Raw genomic sequence first — 22764 nt, 5'->3', positions numbered from 1 at the left:
ACCACATCTACCAAACTAATCACCGACTTTCATTCCGGAACCGCCTCTGGGTTCGACGTTTGTCCTATCCTCATTTCAACAACTCACCGGTTTCGCACCCAGTATGCTCCTCGCTCAAGATGTCCGATATCACAATTGCTATCAATGCCAACCACCAGCTTGCTTCACCGTTGAATGTCCGTTCTTCTACTTCAACGCGTTGCACGCCGCAGACGATGGAGGACGGTGGTCCTCACCTCCAGTGGAGTCCTCATTGCCTTCGATGCTTTGCATGACATTAACCCTCATAACTGCTGTGTGCTTCTCCCGCTGCGATACACCTACATTCTTCGTACCTACACTTGCCTAGCGATACACGCATTTCACATTGGTTTACTACAATCTGGTTTATTCACTTAGTTACGTAGTTGAACGCTCAGCGACACATCTAATTAATCAATAACCAGAAAGAAGCACTGATAATGTCCCATGGGCGCCTTCCGTGACGCTGTGACCTCAACATGATGGTATAAATAGAAGTCCGCTCTCAACAGTTATCGCTTTTCCTTCTCACCAGTACGTATGAGCAGTACTAAAAAGCCCCATCTGTCCTCGATTCTTTCACCTATCGCTGTAAGTCAAGCTTTGACCTGTCCTGTGTATAGGAATACTGACTAGTGAAAGGTCAAAAGAAGGCACCTTAGAAAGGTTCTTGGAGCCCGTTCACCTGCTTTTTTCTACATCTACTGATTCTTCTTTACAGTATTCTTGGCTCCCAGATGTGCTGCGGCTAAAAGGCAGCGTAAGTTGATGCTTGAATATCCAATCGACCGACGAACTCAGTATAGGCAACCACATTCAGATAATATCTCGGATTATCGGACCCGTTCTCACCGTTACAATATTCTCCGCCTTAGTCTGTTATGCTGCTACAAAAGGGTACAAGTTTGTGCTTACCAGCTCCATCTTTCCGCTGCTCTCTGTTGTTGTGGGTAATTCATCCATCCTACCAATGTCGACTCAACACACGTTCTCTGGCCCGTACTAGGTCGGTTTGATACTTGTATTCCGGTGTGTTTCTATCTCATTTAATACTGTTTCATCTGTTCTGACCCATGAAACAGTAATGGGTAAGTGTTTGTTGGAAATGTTATGGTAACGTTGATGGCGAACGTTAGGATTCTTGCACTTGGTTATCCTCAGGACTTCATATGATCGGTATTGGGAGGGTCGTAAATCCTTTGCCACAGTCGTATCCAATGTCCGCAATCTATCCCGTCAAATCTGGGTTCAAGTTGCTCCTCCTCCTGAAGTAGCTGCTATAAAATACTCCATTGTCATGACGCCAACTCAGTTACACCGTCACAAGACTGATGCTCTACTCCTTGCTCTCTCATACGTCATCGCCGTTAAGCATTACCTTCGGGGGGAAGACGGTATCGACTACCCTGACTATCATGACGTCCTCCCGGCGTCTTTTTACCGGTTTTGTGAAAGTGACTTCTACATATCGAGGGGGAACGGATATCAACAAGGCACACCATACGATAGTACTACACCGATTCGCAGTCGTGATCACAGCGCTGCACCGAGCCATCGAGCTTCTCTGGAAAGGTCCACCACTTCGATGCCAAACGCTTCCAAAAGAGTCAAGGTGAAACGCAGTAAGCAAAATCTCGTAGAGCCAAACGCAAGCACTCCTCTTTTGGCTGGGGGCCATCGGACCCTTGAATTCCAACTCCCTCCGGTTGAACCTTGTATGCCTTTGCCACTCATGTATGCAAACTTTTTCACTTGCCATTCCCGATCGTTGATTTTCACGCCCTTAAGTATTGTCCATGCACTCAATAAGCTTATTTTCGAATTCCGGAGAGTGGGTCATCTAGAAACCGTCGGTCCAGCTGGAGCGAACGGCTTGTCTCAATTGTATTCGATTATTCCATTGTCAGTTCCTTAAAGCCCCCACTGACAATTATGCGTACAGGATCCAGAGTATGGTGGATCAAATGACAGCAATGGAACGAGTGGCCAATACCCCGATCCCTGCTTCTTGTAAGTACTTGAAATCTGTCTGGCCCATGCCACTGACTGAGGATGTGACAGATAGCATTCATCTGAAGCAGTGTATTACCTTGTATTTGTTCGCACTCCCTTTAACGATGGTGAACGAGCTTGGCTGGGCGACGGTGCCTATTGTGACTGTGATTGCATTCACATTCATGGGCATTGAAGGTATTGCTGATGAAATTGAAATGCCTTTTGGCAATGATGATTTGAGCTTACCTCTTGGCAAGTAATCTCAAGGCATTGTCCTAATGGTATCTGATCTTTCGAGGACAGATCGTTACTGCAATGATCTTAAGGAAGAGATCTTGTACGTGCCTCCACTCAATTCATTGACAGGTGTACAAAAGCTCATATGTCTGTAGCTATATCATCGACCGTCTTCCCGAAGGTGGAGAAGGAGTAGGGTTTTACGATGATGGAGAGGGAGACTAAATCACGAGCGACGAGTTGTGATATTGCTGAGTCAAAACTTGTGGAGTAACCATTCGCTTGATCCACAATTGATGCCGACTATACAGTGTGCAATGTATCGAACATTTTACCTTGTTAGTCCCGAGTTATCGCTACAAGCAGATAAAAAAAGTCTTTCCCATTCCAATAAAAAAAGCAGTGAGATTGCAAGCAGGGTGCCTATGAATTTCTACTATTGAAATTCGGGTGAGCAGAACTCTCCCGGACCGTAAGGCTGATAAGATTCTCGCGTCAAACGAAGTGTACTCTATATGAGAAGAGGAGGTACTCGCCTTTGAGGTGAGTGCTGTCAGACCCGCCGAGTTTTCACTGGTGAGGCGACCGCTCTGGGGACCGGGCTTAGGTTTATCGCCTCGAGAGAATGCATCAAGAATTTTCTTGGTAGTTGCTGGTGTCAGGTCTTCCTATAGAGACGTCGGTAAACAAAACATAAGACGGATCTGGACACTGACGTAGAAATCATCGCCAACGACCATCATTGGGGCATTACTACAAGCACCTTGACATTCAACCTCGATTACGGTGAACTTTCCGTCCTTTGTCGTTTGACCGGGCTTGATTCCTCCAAGTTCTTTGCAAACTGTGTCAAGGATTTCAGTTGAACCTCGGAGCACACAAGGCGTCGTCGTGCAAACTTGAACAAAGTTTTTGCCAATAGGTTCCCTGGAATGGAAAAGTCAAGTCAGAAACAAAAGAAGAGGGGGCAAGATATACCGGTTAAACATCGTATAGAAGGTAGCGACCTCGTACACGCGCATAGGAGGCATCTCAAGTACTGTCGCCACATGGTTCATCGCACTGATGCTCGTCCATCCATTATTTTGCCGTTGAGCGAGATCCAGAAGAGGAATAACGGCGGCCTTCTTATATTGAGGAGGGTATTTGGCAATGATCGCCTGGGCACGCTTCACGTTCTCTGCATTGAACTCGAACGGAATCTGTGACAGAGTCATCTACCATTCAATATAAATTTCGTGTATAAGATCAACCTTAGGGTTATTATAAGTAGTATCCCGGTGCTGTACGGAACTCAGTAACTATTTGTATCCTCCGAGCGACGTAGACATACCGCAAAGAGAGCCTCTGACCTCCTCCGCGTGGTAGTGGAAATGAATCTCCGCTGTGCAACTCTCGAGGAAGAAGCCAAAGTCCTCGGGAGCCTGGATAACATGGTGAAAGGTGTCGAGTTTGTTGATACGCCTTGCGTTGAGTCTTGAGTCTTGACGAGAATCGCCGGTCCAAATTCAAAGTCACGTGGTGGCTGCTTCAAGGAATGCACTTGGATGTTTGAAGGACTTATGAATGTCACCATTCATGTTTCTTTTGTCAATGTCAGAGTCTAGCACTTTCAGGCCCCTCAAACTGTGGCAGCTTCATGCACCCGATTGTAACGTTTCATGGTTACAAGTGGCCGTCAGCGACCTTTGCAAGGAGAAATAGTAACATTTGTTGGGTTTCCCAATCTCCTGTAAATTGACTGCCTTTTTGACATTTTTGTGCAGCAGGGAAGTCGCTGACTCGGTGGTCGTTATAATGCCAGCTCAGCTCGACATTTTGTAAGTATTGGAGTGAGCCTTACTCCAAGGTGGTTAATGAGTTGCCGCTCAAATATATAATCTCAACGATATGCCTAAAAGCGCTTTTCGTTGGACATTCACATCATAGTCTAACGAGGCGCGAGTATGGGAGCTCCATCCTTATCAGTGCTTATTGATGTCAATTGGGACTGAGATATCAATGGTTGAACCAACTTTACTTTTATATAACCTCAACGTACTAAGTGATCAATTTATCGCTTGTCCTACTAGTTGAGAGTGGAGAGCATCCGAGCGTTGGATGCCGCATGATTGCAATTCAAGGCTTACTCCACAAAGCAGCCGTATTCAGAGCATGCAAGCAGATTCAGAGCGCCAGAGCGCGTGTTTCACCTTGTATCTACCATAGACCTCTTCCACCGTGAAGTAAGTTCATCTACTTTCAGCAGTACACCCGCAGCAGCCCTTTGCAATTTTACTTCGTTCAATCCGCCACCACCTTCTATCCTTATACCTTTGTCCAACTTGGCGAACACAGCACCTGCCCACTCACCAGTACCAAATAGTAGAGTTGTGTGATCCAACCCCAAGGATTTTCCTCCATCCGATTCAATGCATCCGTCTAGCACTATTAGAGCAAGCTCTAAGGCTGAAGTCAAAACAGCAGCTTCTGTGCTCTGTTCCTCAGTCTGTTCTTCTGCGATTGATATCGGCCGAGTGCCAATCGTAACCGCAAGTTCAAGACTATCCGGTGCAATTATGGCAAGCCACTCTGGCGCGTTCCTGCTTGCGTCCACCAAAATAGACAGCGCACGAAGGAGTTGGGAAAGTACAAGCGGATTGAGAATGAGGCCAGTTCCGGCACTGTGGTACTTCTGCCTTCCGCCTCTCTGCGAAGTCCGTCCCTCTCGCGTCTGTTCGTCACGCAAAAACAACCAGAAATGGTTGATGAGCGGACAAATGAAATACTCTGCCGCGATATTGGTGAAGGTCGTAACTTTGGGCTGAGAGTCGTTTTGCTGAAAATGACCTTTGACCTCAGATATCCTCGGAGTTTTCTTGATGGTGAGTCTTTTCTCGCGCACGACCTCAGGTACCTTGTCTTCTGTTGCTTCTTTACCTCGGTCGATTGCTTTACGACTCAAATCCTCAACCATGAGTGGTAGGAGAGTTGTTTTTCCTTGCGAGGCGGCAAGATATTGTTGATGAAGCCGCTGAGGAAGCATTTTACTAGGAAATTTGGTCTTCTCTTCAGGAATTCGTGAAGGTGGGACGGGTAAGGATGCGAGTTCACGAGCACCAATCACAAGTGCGTTGAGAGCGACGTGGCGTTGATCAACGGAATACTGGTTCTTGTAAAATTCTTCTATCAACGCTCTTTGATTGAGTTAAGTGAAAATTGTACAAAATTTCACATGAAAGGATTGGACATACGGAGCTGCTTTCCGCGGAACACATGAAATCAAAGCGGTCATTATTCCTTGCCGTTTCTCATCGAATTCTGCAAGATCGAAGTTGTCGTGTAAGGCCAAAAAGCCGTATACAAGGTTCACAGCATTTTCCTCTGTAGAGCAGAATATATTGACGTGCGATAACATGCAAGCTGGAGAGAAGACACACCTAGCTCGGATCCATATCCCCTCTTTTTCCTAATTAGCTCTTCTCCGTGATTCAATGCCATCTCTATTTTGTCCACTTCTTGTGGTTCGTCCGAACCCAATTTCATTCCAGTGCCTCGCACTAGATCACCCAACTGAGCTAAGTATACCGGTCGCGGAACTTTCTTGACTCCCAAACTGAGCGTCGGATCCTTCTCAATGTCTTCGAGCTCTGACGGTGTAGGAGAAGCCGATCTTGAGGAGTCGGGCGAAGCATATCCGGTGAGAGAGTCGTCTGAGTCGTAACCTGTTTCTGAAGTGATAAAAGTAGCCTTTCCAGGCACTGCTGAAGTCGCCCTAGTATCTGGAGTTTCTGAAGATGACCCGTCTATATCAACCTCTTCCGAGCTAGCTTCCGGGATACCAATGTCAGCATCAACATCCCTCGCTTTGATCAGGTTTCGCATTTGTCTGCACCAAGGTTTTCCGGAATCATCGCCGTCCCAGTCGCCAAAAACAAGTTTTTTATCGGTCATTTGTGCGATAACCTCAGCAACCAGCATCCCGCACCGCCGAATGGAAGTGTCGAGGTGTGAGATATAACTTCCAATACCTTGCATGAAAAGCGGCGAAGAGACAACAGCTTCAAGTTCTTTAGAAGAGGGTGAGAAATAAGATGCACTGAGAAGGAAAAGAGACGTGAGATCTACGACGAGATGAGGTGAGATTTATCCTTGAACGAAGCTGGCAAAGAAGAAGCTACTCACATCGATGACGAGACAGAAGTGAATGTTTAATGTGCACTGGCGTCGACCAGGCGTCGACAACTAGCTCTAGAAAAGCTGCTAGAGCTGAAACACCGTAAATAAACTTACTTTTGATAGAAGGCAGTATGCCGTACCTTTATTGTTGATGTGTTGTGAATCAGGATGGGCCAACCAGCACACAAAAATCCGAGCATACGATTCTTCCCAGTCTCGATTAAGTATCAAGCTCGTCGCAATTTCCCATAGTTGATTTTCATCCTCACTCAATCGTCCCAACACGGCCGTGAGCAATTTAGCCTCTGTCTTCACTTGAACTCGTTTCTCGGTGGAGGGGTCGGTGGGAGAGTCGATATGTTCTAACGAAGCCAATAATGATGTCAAGACAGACTGAAGAGTTAAACTTGATGGTATACTGAGAACGAGCTTCTGCCATGCATCACAATAAGAGTTGGATCTGGAAAGCCCGAGGACCTTTGGGCGGATGATTGGAAGATTGGTGTACCAAAAAGATGGGAAAGATCTCATTGTTGGGGGGCTGGGAGGAAATGCTCCGATATTGACAAGTTTTGACATGAGATAGCTCACGGAACTCGTCCAATCTGATAATGTTATATTTCTCATAAGGACTAGGTAATGCTCGACTACGATTGAAGTACACACCTTGACTAGGTCGCCTCGAGAACCTTTGAACCAGCACCTCAACCCTCCTGCATACCCCATTAATATATGTCCCATTCTCCAAGTTGAATGGTATTTCAGAAGAACGTTCAGCCATCGCGTTGGCAACTTTTGCAGGGACACTAACAACATCTCTGACACAGTCCTCCCACAACACATTCTTTACCGCAGAATCCTGGCTTTGAGAAAATATAACGGTCCACAGGCTATCCACAGGATATTGATGAGCCAAGTGTTCTAGTAGGTTTATAGCATGAGACCCGATTTGACTCGTGAGGATCGTCTCGTAGGCTTTCAGAGCAAGTTCTCCAGACACTGAGAGGGAGCTGACGAATGGATCTGGGCAGAAGTATTGTGTTATAAGATGTAGTGCATCTGGTTTGTTGTCCTTGAGTACAACATCCCACGTGGGTAAGACGTGTTCCAGAAGCGCGCGTTGAATGAGAGAAACATGCTTTCGGATGGTTATTGAGTTAGAGGGCAGTGGGTGTGTGTTGTGTTTATGGAATTGCGGAGGGAGTATGCCAAGCGCATCAAGAGGTGCGGTAAGCAGTGAGAGCAGGGTCTGGAGATCGCGTATGGGATGTTGGAGTTGAGTGATAGTGTCTTTGGCCTCATCGTGAATATCTACCATGATAACTATAAACAAGAGGCGATGAAACATAATATTGATGTCACCAAGCATTCTCTAACTATTGCTTATTGTACGACACAAGCATCAGCCTATATACTCTTTCAGATAGAACCCTATTGTACAATAGATAACCTTCATCGTACACGAGACAAAGAAGAAAAAACATAGTAAAAAATAGGTGTACAACAACAGTCCACGGGAAGATACAAGTCGACAGAGTCAAGAAAAGTGACCGGAATAGTGTTCAAGCCGCAACCTTCTGTACCTGGGTCAATTGGTGTGACCGACGAAAAGAGACGCAGACTCTACCTTGTTTTCCGTCTTGGAAGTTGGTTTCGCCTTTGACTTGGATGCAGGCTTAGCCTTGGTGACCGACTTGGGCTTCGCCGTCGAAGATTTTGTCTGAGCCTTCGTGTTCGCACCGGTAGCAGCTGTCCTAGACTTGGTCTTCGAGGCAGGCTTCTTCGCCTCTTTAACGATGGCCTATGGACAAACCAGTTAGTTCACGGAGAATACGTTGTGTAAGTGGAGACGCAAACCTTCTTAGCAGCACCTTTCCTTGCCATTCCAGCCTTCTTGGTAGTGGGAGTGGTTTTCTTCCCAATTGCATTCTTGTTCGTTGACACCGCTTTTTTGGCAGGCGCCTTTTTCGCGGCCGTCCCCGTCGTAGCTTTCTTGGCGGCAGCAGATCTGGTGGTAGCCTTGGGCTTGGTGGTAGTAGTGGCCTTCTTAACAGCAGGCTTAGTGGCAGCCTTGGGTTTAGTGACGCTTGCTGTAGGTTTCTTCGTCACGGGTTTAGTATTCTATCGACAAAGACAATGGTGATGGGACCACGGTCAACATGCAAACAGCGTGTGAGACAGCAATGAAATGAACGGACCTCTTTGGCAGCATCGGTGTGAGCTTTGGGCGCCAGTTTCACCTTTCCAGAGGGACCTGCCAGAAGCGGACATACTTCGGATCCGGAAAGACACAGCCAAGTTCAATTACGAATTCGTACCTTTGGGGAGCTGAAAGATGCCCTTCTCGCTGCCCGACGTGATAGCACGGTTGAGCTGGCTGGCTGAGGTAGCATTAGCATCGATCTTGTATTTGTTTTCGACAAACTAGTCAAGTTCAGTAAGAATGATCGTCATGCGGAACCTGAGAGACATGCCTTCTTGATAGCGGGTCTGGAAACGCCGGCTCGAGACTCTTCTGGATGAGCAACGATGCATTCCTGAAGACGAAAGGGGTAGAAGAGACCTTAGGACAAGTGTGGAACGGTCGTTGGATGAGTGGGCGCGCACCTTTATCATTTCGATCCATGTCGGGTGAGCTGCAGTGTGGGACTTGTTGGCTGCAGCAGAGGCTCTGCTAGAAGCCTTGGTGGAGGTCTTTTTGAGTGTGGTAGGCATTGGAGGCAGGGACAGGGTCTGGAGAACTGGAGGGCGTATGCGCAGATGGAGGCGGGGGTCAAGCAGGGGCAACGGTGAGCCATTTGTTCGTCCCAGAACCCAGTGCCACTTCCTCTTAGTCACGTGGAGAAGAGAGATGCGCACGGACGCGATTCTTTTTCGTTCAAGCTGCCCAACCTCTCCGGTAAGAGGGTGCGTAAGAAGGTAGCCTAGGAACCGCAGAAAGTCCAGTATACATATGTGGCCAAGTTCTCGAGAAATTAAACCAAAGGTGCATGATATCCAGCTGGTTTTATGACGGCGTACTGTAGTGAGCCCCAGAAAATGGCCTGTGTGGGCTGCAGCACCGCGCGAAGAGATACAAAAATAGACACAAAGGTCAAGAAGAGCAAACTGCGAATTCTGGCAGAGACCTGGTAGAATATGCTGGACGTGGAAAGGACATAGTGGAAGAGAAGAGATAACGGTGGATTCGACTGTGACATTTAGCCGATCGGAATTTGCCAAGCTTCTGTCTAAATTAGGAAATGAACCCACAAGCCTTCCCTTTCGACCATGTTCAATATATCCGACTACGTGGTCACCGACGACCTCACCATCCTCCTCGCCCTCATAGCGGCGACCACTTTTCTCCTCAATAACCTCTACAAGCCTCAGCCACTGGTGCACCCCATATTGCTCGGCAGGCAGAGTGATGTCGGACGCGCGCGTAATCCAGGAGAGAGTGCTGTCTATAGGAACTATGGAACTGGATTAATGGGCAGGGTATGTCTACACGTCTTCTAATTCGCTCATCTTATGTACCCGATATATTAGTTTCCTGTGCGTCCCAGCAAGGAGATTGCAATCCTACCACACCTTATTAAGCCGGAATCCGAGGCATCTCGTACCCTTTGGGCCACAAGGGTGAGCTCTCCGTTGTCGTTTATGCCACCCCTCATCTGACAGCTCTAGGGAACCAACGCTGGCCTGCAAGATCGCATTGCCGCTCTGGGCAGCGGTCTCATCCGTCTTGCTGGTTTGAAGCCAGGCGAGTCAAAGGTCCTTCTGCTCTTGAATGACGGAATCGGTGCGTTACATTCTTATTCTTCACTTCTGCTGGATTGACCGAGGAACACAGAATTTATCATCGCCGATTTTGCACTTGCAACGCATTCCGTCATCTCCGTCACACTCAACTCTCAGGATCTATTGAAGCGGGTTTTGGAATCGCAGTCATTTTCTGCTATTATTGCCTCGCCAGAAATTGTTCCCCGCGTTCTTGAGACCATTTATGCCTCCAGTTTTAATTCCCGCCCTCATACTATCGTCATTGCTGGAGATGTCAGTCAACAGACTTTGGCTAGTGTCGCGAGCAACATCAAGATTCTCAAATTTAACGAGGTTGAACGGGAGGGAATCAAAGTTGACAAACTCGTTAGCAAACTTCCTGGTATGTCTTCCGTCGTTTCTCTTTATGTGACAAAGCTTATCTTGGGTGTAGAACCCTCTGATATATATACTATGACCTACCTTTCCAATGAGGCTGGTCAGTTGCAGGTCGCGCAGTTGACTCATGAAAACGCGACTGCCGGGGTTGCTGCCACCCGCAGTTTACTCCCAATTTCTCATGCCTTGTCACCTCTGGATACAATCATCTCGGCTTTTTCGCTTAGCACAGCTTACGGAAGAGTTATTGCATATACCGCCATTTATGAAGGAGCGAGTTTCGCGACGTTGCCTAGCTCGAAAATGTATCATGATGAACGTAAGTCACCATAATTTTCAACTCGATTTTCGTCTGACGTGCATTTGTGTACAGAGCCCGCAGCTCCTGCTGATGCTTCTGATATCTTAGCAGCCAAGAGATATCCCATTCCCTCTCCGACGATCATGTTTATCCAACCTGGACATCTTATTGCCATTGTGACCGATATTTTGAAAAACGCCGCCGGATCAATGTTTTTGTTTCCGTTTGCAAGGAGGCACAAACTTGCAGGCATCAGCGACGGGTTTATCACAAGGGAGAGTCTGTGGGATAGATTGGTCTTTGATGGAGCTCGCGCGAAAGTAATTGGGGATGGAGCGGCAACGTTACGCGGTGTAATTGTTAGTGGACGTAAGTGCTAATGACAGATTCCATTCTATCTTACTGACAGTTCACACAGGGTCGTTACCGGCAGTCTTGATGACCCCGGCACGGATGGCGTTATCGGTTCCGCTCGTGAACACTTTTACACATCCCCTTGTTGCGGGACCTGTGCTTGCTTCACACCCTTTCGATTTACAAGACTTTACAGAAGAAGGGGTTAGCTCGGAGAAAAAAGGCCATGTTGGGCCGCCCAGCGTTAACGTTGAGGCCAAGTTGACTGGAGTGGATGACGAAAAAGTAGAGAATGGAGGAGATCCGGCGGGGTTGTTGTTTGTGCGCGGGCCGCCAGTCGGCAAGATTGGAAATGGTGATCAGAACGAAGATTACGTGCAGGTCTCGCCGACTGAGGAAAGACGGGTCAGAGACGAAAATGCAGAGGAGGGCTGGATTAGCACTGGAGTTAGAGCGCAGGTACAACCTAATGGCTCGTTTATTGTCTTGTAAGGTTTGAGAATGAAAATTGATTATTTATCTATGCGTTGCAGTCAACAAACGAAAGTCAGCACAGCCAGTGGGAGTCATGTGACCCTAATTGGGACGCGACGCGTTGCGGGGCTTAAATACACAAGGACTTGGCCACCCCAGTCTCCAATCTTTCGTCATGTCTGCTAGTGTTAGCGCTTCTACAACTCCCGTCCCTGACGTCAGGGACTCGACTCCCGTTGCTGACTCCCCTTCCTCCCCAGGCAAGAGTAAGGAAACCAAGAAGGCTGTTGTGTCCAAGAAGGGTTCCAATACCAAGAAGGCCTCGACTAAGGTGAAGACGGCTACTGCTGCTGGCCCGGGTAGACCGAGCTGGAAAGAGATCATCAAGGTGTGTCCATGTGATGTGATATGACTAGGCGTAAGGGAGTGATGGCCCGTGGCTAGGCGTGTATTGTTGATCACAAGGAAGAGGCTCGTCAGGGCGTCTCGAGAAGTACCATTAAGAAAGTGTGTATTTGTGTGTCCTCTGCGGAGTGTGTGTGTGTTCACATGAGTCTGCTATTAGTATGCTGAGGAGAAACACAATATCGACGTCAGTGGGAACAATTTGTTCCAGCTGAAGCGAGCGATTGCCACTGGAGCCGAGGATGGTATTTTCGTTCAGCCGAAAGGGCCAGCTGGCAAGGTGAAGCTAGCGCCAAGGGTCAAGGCCTCTGTCGGCTCAAAAGAGGTGAGCTATTTTTCAAACGATTTGACGTTGATGCCGACACGGATTATCCCCGCAGAACTCTAAGCCTCCTTCAAGATCCACTGCGGGTAAGACGACGGCTAAAAAAGTCAATAGTGTGAGCAAGACGGATGCTGCGAAGCCTGGCCCCAAACCCACTATCAGCAAGAAGACGGCTGCCCCCAAGAAGGCGCTAGCTGGTAAACCCAAGGCGGCTGCAGTGACGAAGAAGAACACAGCACCCGCTAAGCGAGGCGCCGCGAAGAAGGTTCGTGATCGCCAATATGAGGTGGCCATGTGAGCTTATCTGTGTTTTAGGCAGTAATGGGTACGACACCGGCGGCAAAAGCCAAGGCTGCGGCGAAGAAAGAGCCCACCAAAAAGGGCACGGCAGGCAAGGCAGCGACGAAGAAAGCAAGTACGACAATCTCCAAGCCGAGATCTAGGCCCGGACGGGGGCGACCAGCGTCCCGGGCGAGGAAGTGAACGGGTGTTTACCGCTGTATGTTTGGTTGTGTGTAATTGTCTGTAAGATAATAGAATGTATTGTACACGTGCGGGCTGAGTCAGGGCCAGCACAGGAGAGCTGGGGTGAGATCTGGATCTGGCAGGTACGGACATCTGCGCCAATGGAGGACCCCGGGGAGCGCTGGGTGACCTGGGTTGCTGCTTGGCCCGCGCTTTCTCATCCATGCACCACCATGGACCTCCCCGCGCCAGACTCGCTCCTCGCCACACACCCCTACGGCACCCGTAAGAGCAACAACGTCGCCCTCCGCCCCTCCGCACGCCTCAGAGCTGACCCAGACGCACCCCGCCGCTCCAGACCCTCCACCGCCGCGCCTTATCCCCAGTTCCCCCCATCCCATGTCCTCCTTCACCCAGACGACGCAAACAGCAAAGTCTTTCTCGCCATTGGCAGGGCGTTTCTATCAGTCGTACGTCCTCTTTTCTCGCCACTTTGGTCCCTTCTGACCACCTGACCGCCACAGAACAACCGTGCCATGACCATCAAAGACCTCGCAGAAATGGTTCTCAGCTACGGCCTTGCCGCCCAAAAGTGCGTTCTAATGCCCCACCATCTCATCACTTCGTGCTGACCCTGTCTCATTAGCGTATCAGCTGCCAGTCAAGCCATCACGACTTATATTCGCACACACCTCAACCGTTGCGACGTCCAACAAGACATCCCCCTTCTCTTACGCCATGTTCTCTCAGGAACAGATTCTGACGACGATCTCCTCCCTGCCCTCTACTCACGTTCTGGAGGCGCCCATTGTGCGGCACACCCCGAATCCCGCGTTACCAATTTTAGGCGTGGCACCATGGTATGGTATCTTAGCCGTGCCACTGGTGCTCCGTGTCCATTCGCAAAGGCCGGGATCCGACTTTCGGATTATGGAGAGAATGGCAAGGTGGGAATATCGGTGAGCGAGGTGCGCGAGAAGAAGAGGGCCAAGATGTTGCATAGAAGAACAATTGATCCGTCTTGTGGGCAGAAGCGAAAGAGGTCACTCAGGAGTTGCAATACCGCCACCGCCACCACAAAGGACTCGGCTACAGATTCAGAAAGCGACCATGACAAGCCTCCTCCTAAAGTCAAACTCACACTGCGTCTCAAGCCACTCACCAAATGCACATCTCCCTCGTCTACCTTACCCACACAAACATCCCTAATTCCAAGCACCTCCATCGACCTTACAACCGACGTGCAGCTGTCCGATTCTGACTCTGACTCTGAGTCAGATTCGGTCATGTCTGTCGATGTGGACTCAGAATCTTCTTCCGCCGAATTCCTCTCAGACGAATCTCCCTTCGGCATTCCATCAAGTCCTGTTTCCATACCCCTCCCTCATACCCCTCCCGTCAACGAACCTCGCCCCTGCTATCCCTCCAGTAACAGAGAATCCTTCCGTCGATCACCCTCCGCAGCCTGCAGTATATCTTCGCCTCCGCCAGAATCAGAGGAGGAAGAGGAAGACGATATTCAGATATCTATGACGGGCCCAAGGCACGATTACTACGGTTTCTCAGATGATGAAGATGAGGACGATGATGACTGGGACGAGGAGGGTGAGGTTGATAGTGACGCGGATGGGGAAACTCTATGGGAAAGTCCAGGGCCAAGATCTCCATCTGCGCCATCCTTAATGCCTCCACTACCCGACACGAGAGTGAAAGAAGAACCGAGGGATCTACAAGAAATGCTAGACGCATGGGATCACTTTGACTCTCATCTGCGGGAAGCCAGAATGGCGGAGTTTCTTGCTCAAGCGACTGCGTCGCTCAACCCGGGGGCAATAGCCAGCTCAGCGGTTGTTCCTTCAACAGTCAAGGTGGAATCACAAGAACCATGGGATTGGCAGGTCCCATTTGGGCAACGGCAAGAGTGGGAAATTGAACTAGATGAGCAAACCATCAGGATTAAACAGGAGGACTTGGATTTTGGTATCGACTCGCTGTTTCCTAGTATGGGTGACGATGCATACGAGCTGGAGAATGAAAGAAGGTGCGCAAACTACCTTCAGACGACGAGCCAAGACAGCACCTCTCTCTCAAACCCGTGTTTCCTTACTATCCCCGAGTTCACCCTCACTTTCAACATCATCGTCTGCCCCTCCACATCCTGAATGCTCGCCTATTTCCACAGGGTCAAGCCCACATACACTCACCATTCCTCCGCCAACGTCTCCCGGAGCCGCCGCCCTCGTTCAATTGATACAGGCACTCACAGTACAATCTCCAACCACGCCTACCGCTAGCAGTATGCCTCCGTACACTGAATCGTCACCATCACCATCACCTCCCCCACAACCTTCTATTCCACCCTCGTCTCTCCTTCTAACTCCCCCGTTACCGCACTGTGTATCACATCAGGTCATGAAGGTAAATCCATGCCCTAGCCTCGCCAAAGGTGAAGCAGAAGGTGTCGTAGTACATACTTGTCAACCTTGTAGCCCTGCGATCAGTGCCACACAGATTGAAGGTGAGTTTATTACGATCGATCTTTTTCAGTGAGGTTTTCTCACGTAAGATATAGAAATTTCTGTCTACCAGATGACACTAGGACCTTATCTGCTATTGCGACGGATTGATACGGACTTTGTGAACCTGACACCTATTGTTGAATGGTGCGGAAAAGGGAGGGGTTATCCTGTTCTCAGCACAATACCGAACGCGGTTGTAGTTTGGCCGGGTTGCGGAAGCGAGAAAGTGTGTGGGGTATGGGTACCTCTTGAAGTGGCACAAACTTATGTCAAGGACCTCAATACATGCTCGGCGAATGCGACAAGCGGCGAAACGACGCAGGGACTAGATGTATTCTTGAACAATGAACTCGTTGAACGGTTTCCTAGCGCGCTCAAGGACTTTCATCGAACCAACTCTAGCGGTAGAATGTTGAAGCAATTCGGACGATGGTTTGAGTCGATGGTCAGTTTTGCCCATGCCCAGGCCGCAGCAGTGGCGGCAGCAACCGCCGCTGCTGTGCATGCTTCTCCGACTGCGGTTCCGGATGCAAGTTGTGAGCCCCTGAGTCCTCAAAACGTGATGCAGGCGGACTCGCGGCCGAGCTGGATACAGAAAGAGACTGTCGTCGCTGTGCCTATGACAGGTGCAATTCCGGAACAGCATCAAGAAGAACCATCCTCACACGTACACCAAGATCAACTTAGAAGGCCACGTAGTTCGAAACAGGAGGACTCTTTGGATGTTCAGTCACCTTTGAGCGCGAAGGAGGAGGAGATCTTTCAAGAATTGTGTGTAATTCCCGGTGAGGAAGAGGAGAGGGCGAAGGTGGAGACGAATGACTCGGCAGATGGTGATGTATCCGAAGTCGTTGTGAAAGAGGAAGATGACGCGAGCGGTAATGTGAATGGTGGAAGTTTAGAGCCCGAGTCGTCTCAGTCTCCAGAGAGAAATCAACTAACATCCTGTCCTACTGCGGCACCAGAAGCAAAAATAGTTGGGACGAGAACGATGACTACCAGATCTACCACTATAGCTGAGAAGCAAGCACTTGAAAGGCAGGAGAAGGGTCATGCGTTGAGACGGTCAAAGCGTGTCGCGGACGCACTGGCTGCGCAGACGCAGTCACTACAGCCACCGAAGACAAAATCAAGAAAGAAGCCCGGGGCTAGAATTACTCTGTCATAGAAGAATCTGGTCAAGAATTGGTCTGCATTTTATCCTTTTTTTTAAGACTTTCACATTTCAATTTTCGTTGGGCATTTGATTTTGGTTGCTATTTTTTTGGGCAGCTGCGAGACATGGATATATGTTTGTTCCTTGCTGTTTTTTGCTTCGGCTTTCTTGCGTTTGACACCACTTCCAAACTCGTCTTGGATGTAGATCTGCAGCAGATGCGACTTTTTTCTCCTCTTCGTTGTCCTTATGCGCATCCCATTCTTTTTGATCTCCACTCTCGCTCTAGAAGCAGTTATTGAGAGCTAATACTGCAAGCTATATGCATCCATGGTCTTGTCGCTAGTTACTACCATTATTACCTATGTTTTCTTACATGAATATGCTCCTCTCTCCGTTTTTTTTCTTCTTTTTTTTTTTCTGTTACAAAAGAAAAGCATGGGATAATAGTAGTATTACAATCATCATAGTAGCTAGTGCGTAATTGGTTACAATAAAACTAAGTTTTTTTTTTCATGATGGCGCGTGTCAATGGACGAGTTGGGGATGTTTTCATATGGAGATAAACGTTTAGTATGATGCGAGTATGATGTGTGGAAAAAATGGAAGCCCTGGGGTTATCGGTGACTTCGGCAGATGCAAGAGTCCTCACACACGTGCCATCTTTGGCCTTGGAAACCTGTCAAGTGGTTAATACTCTTAAATATGATCGTAAGTGGGGTGGTGGTGGCCTCCTGTTCGCTTGCGGTGATTCTGGTATCACACTCACAGCCTTTCAAAGTCCCTTTACCTTTCCGGTTTTCAGGGGCAATGCCCTACATGGGATTGCTGCGGCTTTAGTGAGCCGGTTGGACTGAGTGGATCTTATAAATTTCACTGCAGGATGGATGGATGGGAAGAGATGCAAATAGAATCGGGTTTTGCTGTTATCTGATGAAAGGATCAGCCATCAGATCAGACGTTTGTTGTTGAGGTGGACGTCTAACAAAGCCTGTCGTGGAAAATAAATTGATGAGGCACATCGATTTAAAATGATAGCGCTGATAGTTTAGAACAGCTCAGGCGTGGGGATGTCGAATGTGGGCTGTCAAGGAAGAGCCGGCAGAGGGAGGGAGAGAATATGTTTATATGGATAGGCCTGTTCTGAAGAACATTCCAAGGGGCATGGGAGGAGGAAGTGGAATGCGTGGGAAAGAGCCCCGTTGGCGCTTCAGTTTCGGTCCTTCCCCCGCAACATCCTTCTCTATCTCCTCGTCCTGTTCTCGAGGCTATTCTACCATACTACTCACGGGTCTTTTCCTACAGGAATTGCTCTCGTAGTATCGCTCTAGATCCCAGAGCTCCGTAGCGCCAGTTCCCGCCACGGTCTCCTCGAGCGAGCGATTTTCTTCTAATTGCTAATCCTCTTGGACGTTTTCGTATCTTTTACAGCCAGCGACCGTCCAGCACTTTCGTAATCCCTAATCCTTCTTCTTTTCAAAAAGTCTATAATGTCCTTATCTGCACCTGACAACGGCTCCTATTCGAGAGTATCCAGTGGAAAGACACCCCCTCCTGCCCCTTCGGCTGCCTTTGTTGCCTCTAAAAGGTAAGCTGTCTACGTTTCCCCCCTTCATCGTTTCACTGCAACTCTTTTTTTTGCGTTTGGTTGCAGAATCGGCCAGATGCAGGCTGAGGGCAATCTAGGAGCGGGCGCGAGATACAGGCCTCCTGCCTTGCGTGCTATTGCCTCTGGTTCCCCTCCCAACGACGGCTCTCCGACGGGTTCTACTCCAGGAGATGGATCCACCTTGCCTCCCAACAACTTTCCACCTGGATTTAGAAGGGCTAGGGCAGGTACCTTACCTTCCAATGTTCAACTCGCAGCCCAACAGCGTTTTACCGAGTCATCTAATACCCTGGCTGGAGCATCCAATCAGCAAGACACTTTAATTGACCAGACTCAACATACCATGGGTGGCAGTCCTGTATCTGCTTTGCCTTCCTCCCGTCCTGGTCTTCGTCATGCTACCTCCGTGGCCTCATCTGTCCCATCATCGGTTGTTTCTGAGCGCTCCAGTCGGCTTCGTGCTGGTTCTTTGACGTTGCCTTCTGCTGGCTTGAACAATGCGTTTGGTTCATCACTCTTCTCGTCCCCGTGGATGCCCGCGAGTGGTAGTGGGATCCCAGTTTTAGAAGAGCGGTCTGTGGCTTCCGTTGACTCTGAGACAGATAGCTTTGATGTCCATACCCTCAATTACCTGGGTTTGGACGATCATAGGCCTCCTGCAGCAACATTGTCCGAGTTGCGTAATCAAGCTCAGGCTGCTATCGCTGGTAACCTTGCCAATCCTATTCGCATGCGTGCCAGTACTGTTTCCACTTATGGTCGGAGGCCTCAAGTCGGCTCGCTTCTTCCTACACCGGCCTCTGAAGTTGAGGAAGAATACATTGATTATGATGACGGGTACAGCCGTCAACACTTGACACCATCTTACGACACTCCAACGCACGATAATGGGTATACATCCTCATATCTTAATCAGGGTTTGAGGGCTTCAGAAAGTCTGGCACCTACCAGACCGCGCGCAATTTCTGTTGGTACCTTGGATGACCCTATGCGCTCTATCGCTCGTCGAGCTACGACTGCAGCAGATACCCTTCCCTACCTTAGCGAATTATCCCACCAGACGGCTAATATGAATTTAGTCTCCAATAACCTAGGAAGTAACGTGGGCAGCCATTCAAGCATTCTCAAAACGGACAACAAACTGGCCGGGTCCAGGACGTCCTCTTCTCCTTCTGTCCATTTCCCCAATGGGGAAGCGTCGGGGAATGGGAGAGGTACATCATCCTATTTGCTCGCTCCTAATAATCAAAACAATCAAAACCGATCTGTTTCTCCCAAATCGGAAGGGCAGTCCTCACAGATTCAGACGCCGACACGTTCGTTGTGGATTGGCAATTTGGATAGCTCTGTTACCAGCGAACAGCTGATCCACGTTTTTGCTCCTTATGGTGCTATCGAGAGTCTACGTCTGCTTCCAGAGAAGGTATGTGTATTTGTATATTCAACTCATTACGTCTATTAACCTATCATAGGAATGCGGTTTCGTCAATTTTGTCGATCAAGCCGATGCCCTCCGCGCCAAGGATGATGTTTTGAATCGACTCGGAGGAAATATTAATATGCCTAATGGTCAACTTGTTCGTATTGGATTCGGTAAAGCGGACAGTGCTCCTGTTGCCCCTGCAAAAGGTACCCCCGTCAGTCCGGGTCCCACGTCTCCCAACTCCTCAGGGAAGAATGCTAGTGGGAACGGTGGACTCAACGGCATAGATGCCCAATTGCAATCCACTCCCACTCGTGCCCTCTGGATTGGCTCTATTCCGTCTACAACTACGCCAGCCACTATTTTGAGTGTTTTCAGTCCTTATGGCCCGATCGAATCAGCTAGAGTTTTGACGCATAAGAATTGCGGCTTTAGTACGTCTCAGAAATGCGGTAGTAACATCATTCTGATCCTCTCTTAGTTAATTTTGAGCGTCTTGATGATGCCGTGCGTGCCCGCAAAGCATTGAACGGTCGAGATGTCCTGGGAAGCGACGTAGGTGCCATCAGAATCGGCTTCGCCAAGGTGCCTGTCAAGAGTGGTCAAGAAGGCGCCGGTGGACCGGAGGAAAGCTCGAGTGTCGTGGTTCAAGGAGTTGGCGATTTGAGTGTCGGAGCTACGATCCATGCGCTTCGTAACGTTAAAGGTGCATCCACCATTCCAGCTGATCAACAAGTATTGGGTGGGGCTGTTGAGAATTACCGTTCAAACCTCCTATTGAGCATGATTGGCTCTGGCACTCACAACGTCTCTGATGGCCTAGCTAAACCTCCTGGTCTTACTCCATCTGTGACCGAGCAACAGATGATTATGAGGGAATTGAGTGCGGGCAGTACTGATGCAGAAGGAGATATCCAGGCACTCGCTGGTGGGTTAAAATGCATGGCTCTTATCGAGTTACAGCTGCTAAATGTGATCCACAGATTTCCGTCCACCGATGATGTACTATACCACCATCCCTCTTGTCTCGGAACGGCCCAACAACAGGCGCTGGGATGCTGCTAAACTTCGTGAGCTGCGCAAGCGCTTAGACTCGGGTACTATGGGTCCAGAAGAGATAGATCAGGTTGCAGGCGAGTTTATGGACAGCGAAATTGTGGACCTCGCTTCAGATTGGCTGGGTAACACGGTCAGTCCAATTCCTCCGCAGTGCCCCAGTTCATTCACTAATATATGACTTAGGTTGTTCAAAAATTATTCGAAAGGTGTTCTGCTGTACCTCGCTTCGCGATGCTGGAACGTCTTGCCCCTCATCTGGCGATGATAGGTATTCATAAAAATGGTACATGGGCGGCCCAAAAAATTATAGAATGTGTATCGAGCCCTGAAGAAGTTGGTCTCGTTGCCCAAAATTTGAGGGCATACGCCCCGCCTCTCTTGTTGGACCAATTCGGCAATTACGTCGTTCAGTGAGTACTGTTCTATCTCAATCCATCTGGCAATCTCTCAAATTGTTCTCAGGTGCTGCTTGCGCTTTCGCCAACCTTCCAATGATTTCATATTCGATGCTATCGTCGACCGGATGTGGGAAGTCGCTCAAGGACGTTTCGGTGCTCGTAGTATGAGAGCGTGTCTGGAGAGTCCTCACATCACTATTAGCCAGCAACGCAGGGTTGCCACCGCCATTATCCTGAACTCTATTCCTCTGGCCACCAATCCCAATGGAGCCCTTCTCCTCACTTGGCTCTTGGATACTTCCAACTTTCCTTCACGTTATAACTTGTTGGCTCCTCGTTTCACACCTCATCTTTCACACCTTTGTACACACAAGCTGGCATCTCTCACTGTATTGCGCATTGTCAACCAGAAGAACGAACCCAATGCTTCTCGTCAAATTGTCGAAGCTCTATTCAACTCTCCAGGCGACCATGTTCTGACTGATGTACTGGGAGATCAAGTCAATGGTGTTGCTGTCGTCCATAAGATTTTGACGAGCACATTCATTGACCCACCGGACAAACAAAACTATATGGAAGCCACAAAACGTGTCCTTGTTGAGCTCAAGGTCATTGCAACTCAAGCTTATCGCCGGTTAATCGAAGAAGTCGGGTTACAGGTTCCCAACTATCAGCCCACATACACTAGCATCCCTGCAGGTGGGAAGTCCAAAGTTGGAAGCCCGAATGCTTTTGCAGGAGTCCCGGGTTTACCCTCCTATCCATCTAATGACCAAGGTTTCGCTTCTATGATGGCTGCCTTGCAAATGGGGGGTCAGAATCCACAAGCTGGGCCCACGCCTCTTCCCCTTGATCATGGATATGCTCAGCCACAAACGGCTCAGATTCGTCGTCTCAACATGACTGGACCTGTTCCTGCTCCCGCCCCGTATACCCCGACTGATTCTTTCAGTCCTTTCGGATCTAGGACTCCCGACGGCAATAGTCCCCGTCAGATGCAATCTCGCAGGCTTGGAGTCCCGGGCAATGGCAATGTCCTTATGTCAAACTATGGAACGCAATCACCCTCCATCCCGCAACCCGCCAATCTCATTGGAGTTGGTCAACACCAACCATCGTATGGAGGAATGGCTCCCCAGCAAATGCACGTTTACCAACCCTATATGTATCAAACTTATCAACAGAATCCCGCCAATAACATGGGAGGGTACTGATCCTCTCATAGTCACGAAGACGAGTAGTCACGATAATTTTATCTATGTCTGAGCTATCTATCTCTTCCTTTTCTCCTGTTATTCCTCAATCCGCACGCTCCCTGACTCGACGCCTAACCTTCTGGTCCCATCGGTTAACAGCTTTGGATCAATTGCTCATTCTTATACCCTTGACCATCATGCCTATTTTCAGTCGCTTCCTCTTCATTTTATCCTTTCCTCTGTCGCTAAAGCAAAATGGCGGCTGATACACGTGCAATTCTTGGTTGGTGTCGAAAATATCTTGCACCTCCCTAAAAAGCTTGATGGATAGTTTGCTTCTGTTTCTCTACATTCATATGCTTCATGTATATGTATAACAAAGATTCGACTGTTTCTGAGCAGTCCTAAAACGATAGACTTAGTTTTCCTCTATTCTCCGGGTGTATACTTTAGTATTGAGTCTGGTTACTTTTGTTCTTTTTTTTCATTTTCTCTCCCTCGCCCGGACGTGTTGGGTTTTTGGGGT

General features: G+C 48.8%; 9 protein-coding genes across 9 annotated transcripts; 6 read left to right on the top strand and 3 right to left on the bottom strand.

The window, feature by feature from the left end:
- The first annotated feature begins 552 nt into the window (after positions 1 to 552).
- Positions 553 to 2518, top strand: AGABI2DRAFT_200022 (hypothetical protein). The gene is made up of 12 exons (XM_006458367.1): positions 553 to 612; positions 664 to 687; positions 743 to 781; positions 842 to 971; positions 1032 to 1050; positions 1104 to 1109; positions 1183 to 1755; positions 1810 to 1905; positions 1964 to 2031; positions 2083 to 2268; positions 2320 to 2353; positions 2409 to 2518. Exons 1-12 carry the CDS (start codon positions 562 to 564, stop codon positions 2476 to 2478), a joined length of 1296 nt encoding a protein of 431 aa, XP_006458430.1. The 5' UTR covers positions 553 to 561; the 3' UTR covers positions 2479 to 2518.
- Positions 2519 to 2568: 50 nt separating this feature from the next.
- On the bottom strand, positions 2569 to 3784 carry NdufV2 (NdufV2 NADH dehydrogenase subunit). The gene is made up of 6 exons (XM_006458366.1): positions 3587 to 3784; positions 3507 to 3536; positions 3232 to 3455; positions 2970 to 3180; positions 2790 to 2921; positions 2569 to 2731 (listed from the first exon to the last, which is right to left on the bottom strand). The coding sequence occupies exons 1-6, from the start codon at positions 3686 to 3688 to the stop codon at positions 2690 to 2692; spliced, it is 741 nt and encodes a 246-aa protein (XP_006458429.1). The 5' UTR covers positions 3689 to 3784; the 3' UTR covers positions 2569 to 2689.
- Positions 3785 to 3826: 42 nt separating this feature from the next.
- AGABI2DRAFT_190709 (hypothetical protein) lies at positions 3827 to 4167 on the top strand. The gene is made up of 2 exons (XM_006458365.1): positions 3827 to 3956; positions 4020 to 4167. The coding sequence occupies exons 1-2, from the start codon at positions 3832 to 3834 to the stop codon at positions 4075 to 4077; spliced, it is 183 nt and encodes a 60-aa protein (XP_006458428.1). The 5' UTR covers positions 3827 to 3831; the 3' UTR covers positions 4078 to 4167.
- Positions 4168 to 4412: 245 nt separating this feature from the next.
- AGABI2DRAFT_200015 (hypothetical protein) lies at positions 4413 to 7729 on the bottom strand (the record flags this gene model as incomplete). The annotated part of the gene is made up of 6 exons (XM_006458364.1): positions 4413 to 5429; positions 5487 to 5616; positions 5673 to 6356; positions 6418 to 6501; positions 6552 to 7006; positions 7074 to 7729. The coding sequence occupies 6 exons, from the start codon at positions 7727 to 7729 to the stop codon at positions 4442 to 4444; spliced, it is 2997 nt and encodes a 998-aa protein (XP_006458427.1). The 3' UTR covers positions 4413 to 4441.
- A 7-nt stretch (positions 7730 to 7736) lies between these two features.
- On the bottom strand, positions 7737 to 9492 carry AGABI2DRAFT_190708 (hypothetical protein). Its single transcript, XM_006458363.1, has 7 exons — positions 9019 to 9492; positions 8886 to 8948; positions 8730 to 8835; positions 8610 to 8665; positions 8269 to 8532; positions 8039 to 8212; positions 7737 to 7988 (listed from the first exon to the last, which is right to left on the bottom strand). Exons 1-7 carry the CDS (start codon positions 9124 to 9126, stop codon positions 7974 to 7976), a joined length of 786 nt encoding a protein of 261 aa, XP_006458426.1. The 5' UTR covers positions 9127 to 9492; the 3' UTR covers positions 7737 to 7973.
- A 180-nt stretch (positions 9493 to 9672) lies between these two features.
- AGABI2DRAFT_183462 (hypothetical protein) lies at positions 9673 to 11863 on the top strand. Its single transcript, XM_006458362.1, has 7 exons — positions 9673 to 9891; positions 9943 to 10032; positions 10081 to 10195; positions 10247 to 10558; positions 10610 to 10873; positions 10928 to 11224; positions 11274 to 11863. Exons 1-7 carry the CDS (start codon positions 9682 to 9684, stop codon positions 11699 to 11701), a joined length of 1716 nt encoding a protein of 571 aa, XP_006458425.1. The 5' UTR covers positions 9673 to 9681; the 3' UTR covers positions 11702 to 11863.
- Positions 11846 to 12666, top strand: AGABI2DRAFT_216965 (hypothetical protein; the record flags this gene model as incomplete). The annotated part of the gene is made up of 4 exons (XM_006458361.1): positions 11846 to 12071; positions 12128 to 12190; positions 12249 to 12414; positions 12470 to 12666. Coding segments are annotated over exons 1-4 (639 nt in total), but the record flags the coding sequence as incomplete, so codon positions are not given.
- Positions 12667 to 13111: 445 nt separating this feature from the next.
- On the top strand, positions 13112 to 16630 carry AGABI2DRAFT_183461 (hypothetical protein; the record flags this gene model as incomplete). The annotated part of the gene is given in 5 exon segments (XM_006458360.1): positions 13112 to 13348; positions 13403 to 13470; positions 13525 to 14919; positions 14939 to 15396; positions 15451 to 16630. 5 exon segments carry the CDS (start codon positions 13112 to 13114, stop codon positions 16563 to 16565), a joined length of 3273 nt encoding a protein of 1090 aa, XP_006458423.1. The 3' UTR covers positions 16566 to 16630.
- A 1413-nt stretch (positions 16631 to 18043) lies between these two features.
- On the top strand, positions 18044 to 22741 carry AGABI2DRAFT_176766 (hypothetical protein; the record flags this gene model as incomplete). Its single annotated transcript, XM_006458359.1, has 7 exons — positions 18044 to 18141; positions 18208 to 19585; positions 19635 to 20019; positions 20067 to 20513; positions 20569 to 20774; positions 20828 to 21054; positions 21107 to 22741. The coding sequence occupies 7 exons, from the start codon at positions 18044 to 18046 to the stop codon at positions 22254 to 22256; spliced, it is 3891 nt and encodes a 1296-aa protein (XP_006458422.1). The 3' UTR covers positions 22257 to 22741.
- Between the last annotated feature and the right edge of the window lie 23 nt (positions 22742 to 22764).

This window comes from Agaricus bisporus (assembly GCF_000300575.1).
Source record: "Agaricus bisporus var. bisporus H97 unplaced genomic scaffold AGABI2scaffold_2, whole genome shotgun sequence".
NCBI lineage: Eukaryota > Fungi > Basidiomycota > Agaricomycetes > Agaricales > Agaricaceae > Agaricus > Agaricus bisporus.
This window is presented reverse-complemented; position numbering and strand designations above follow the sequence as displayed.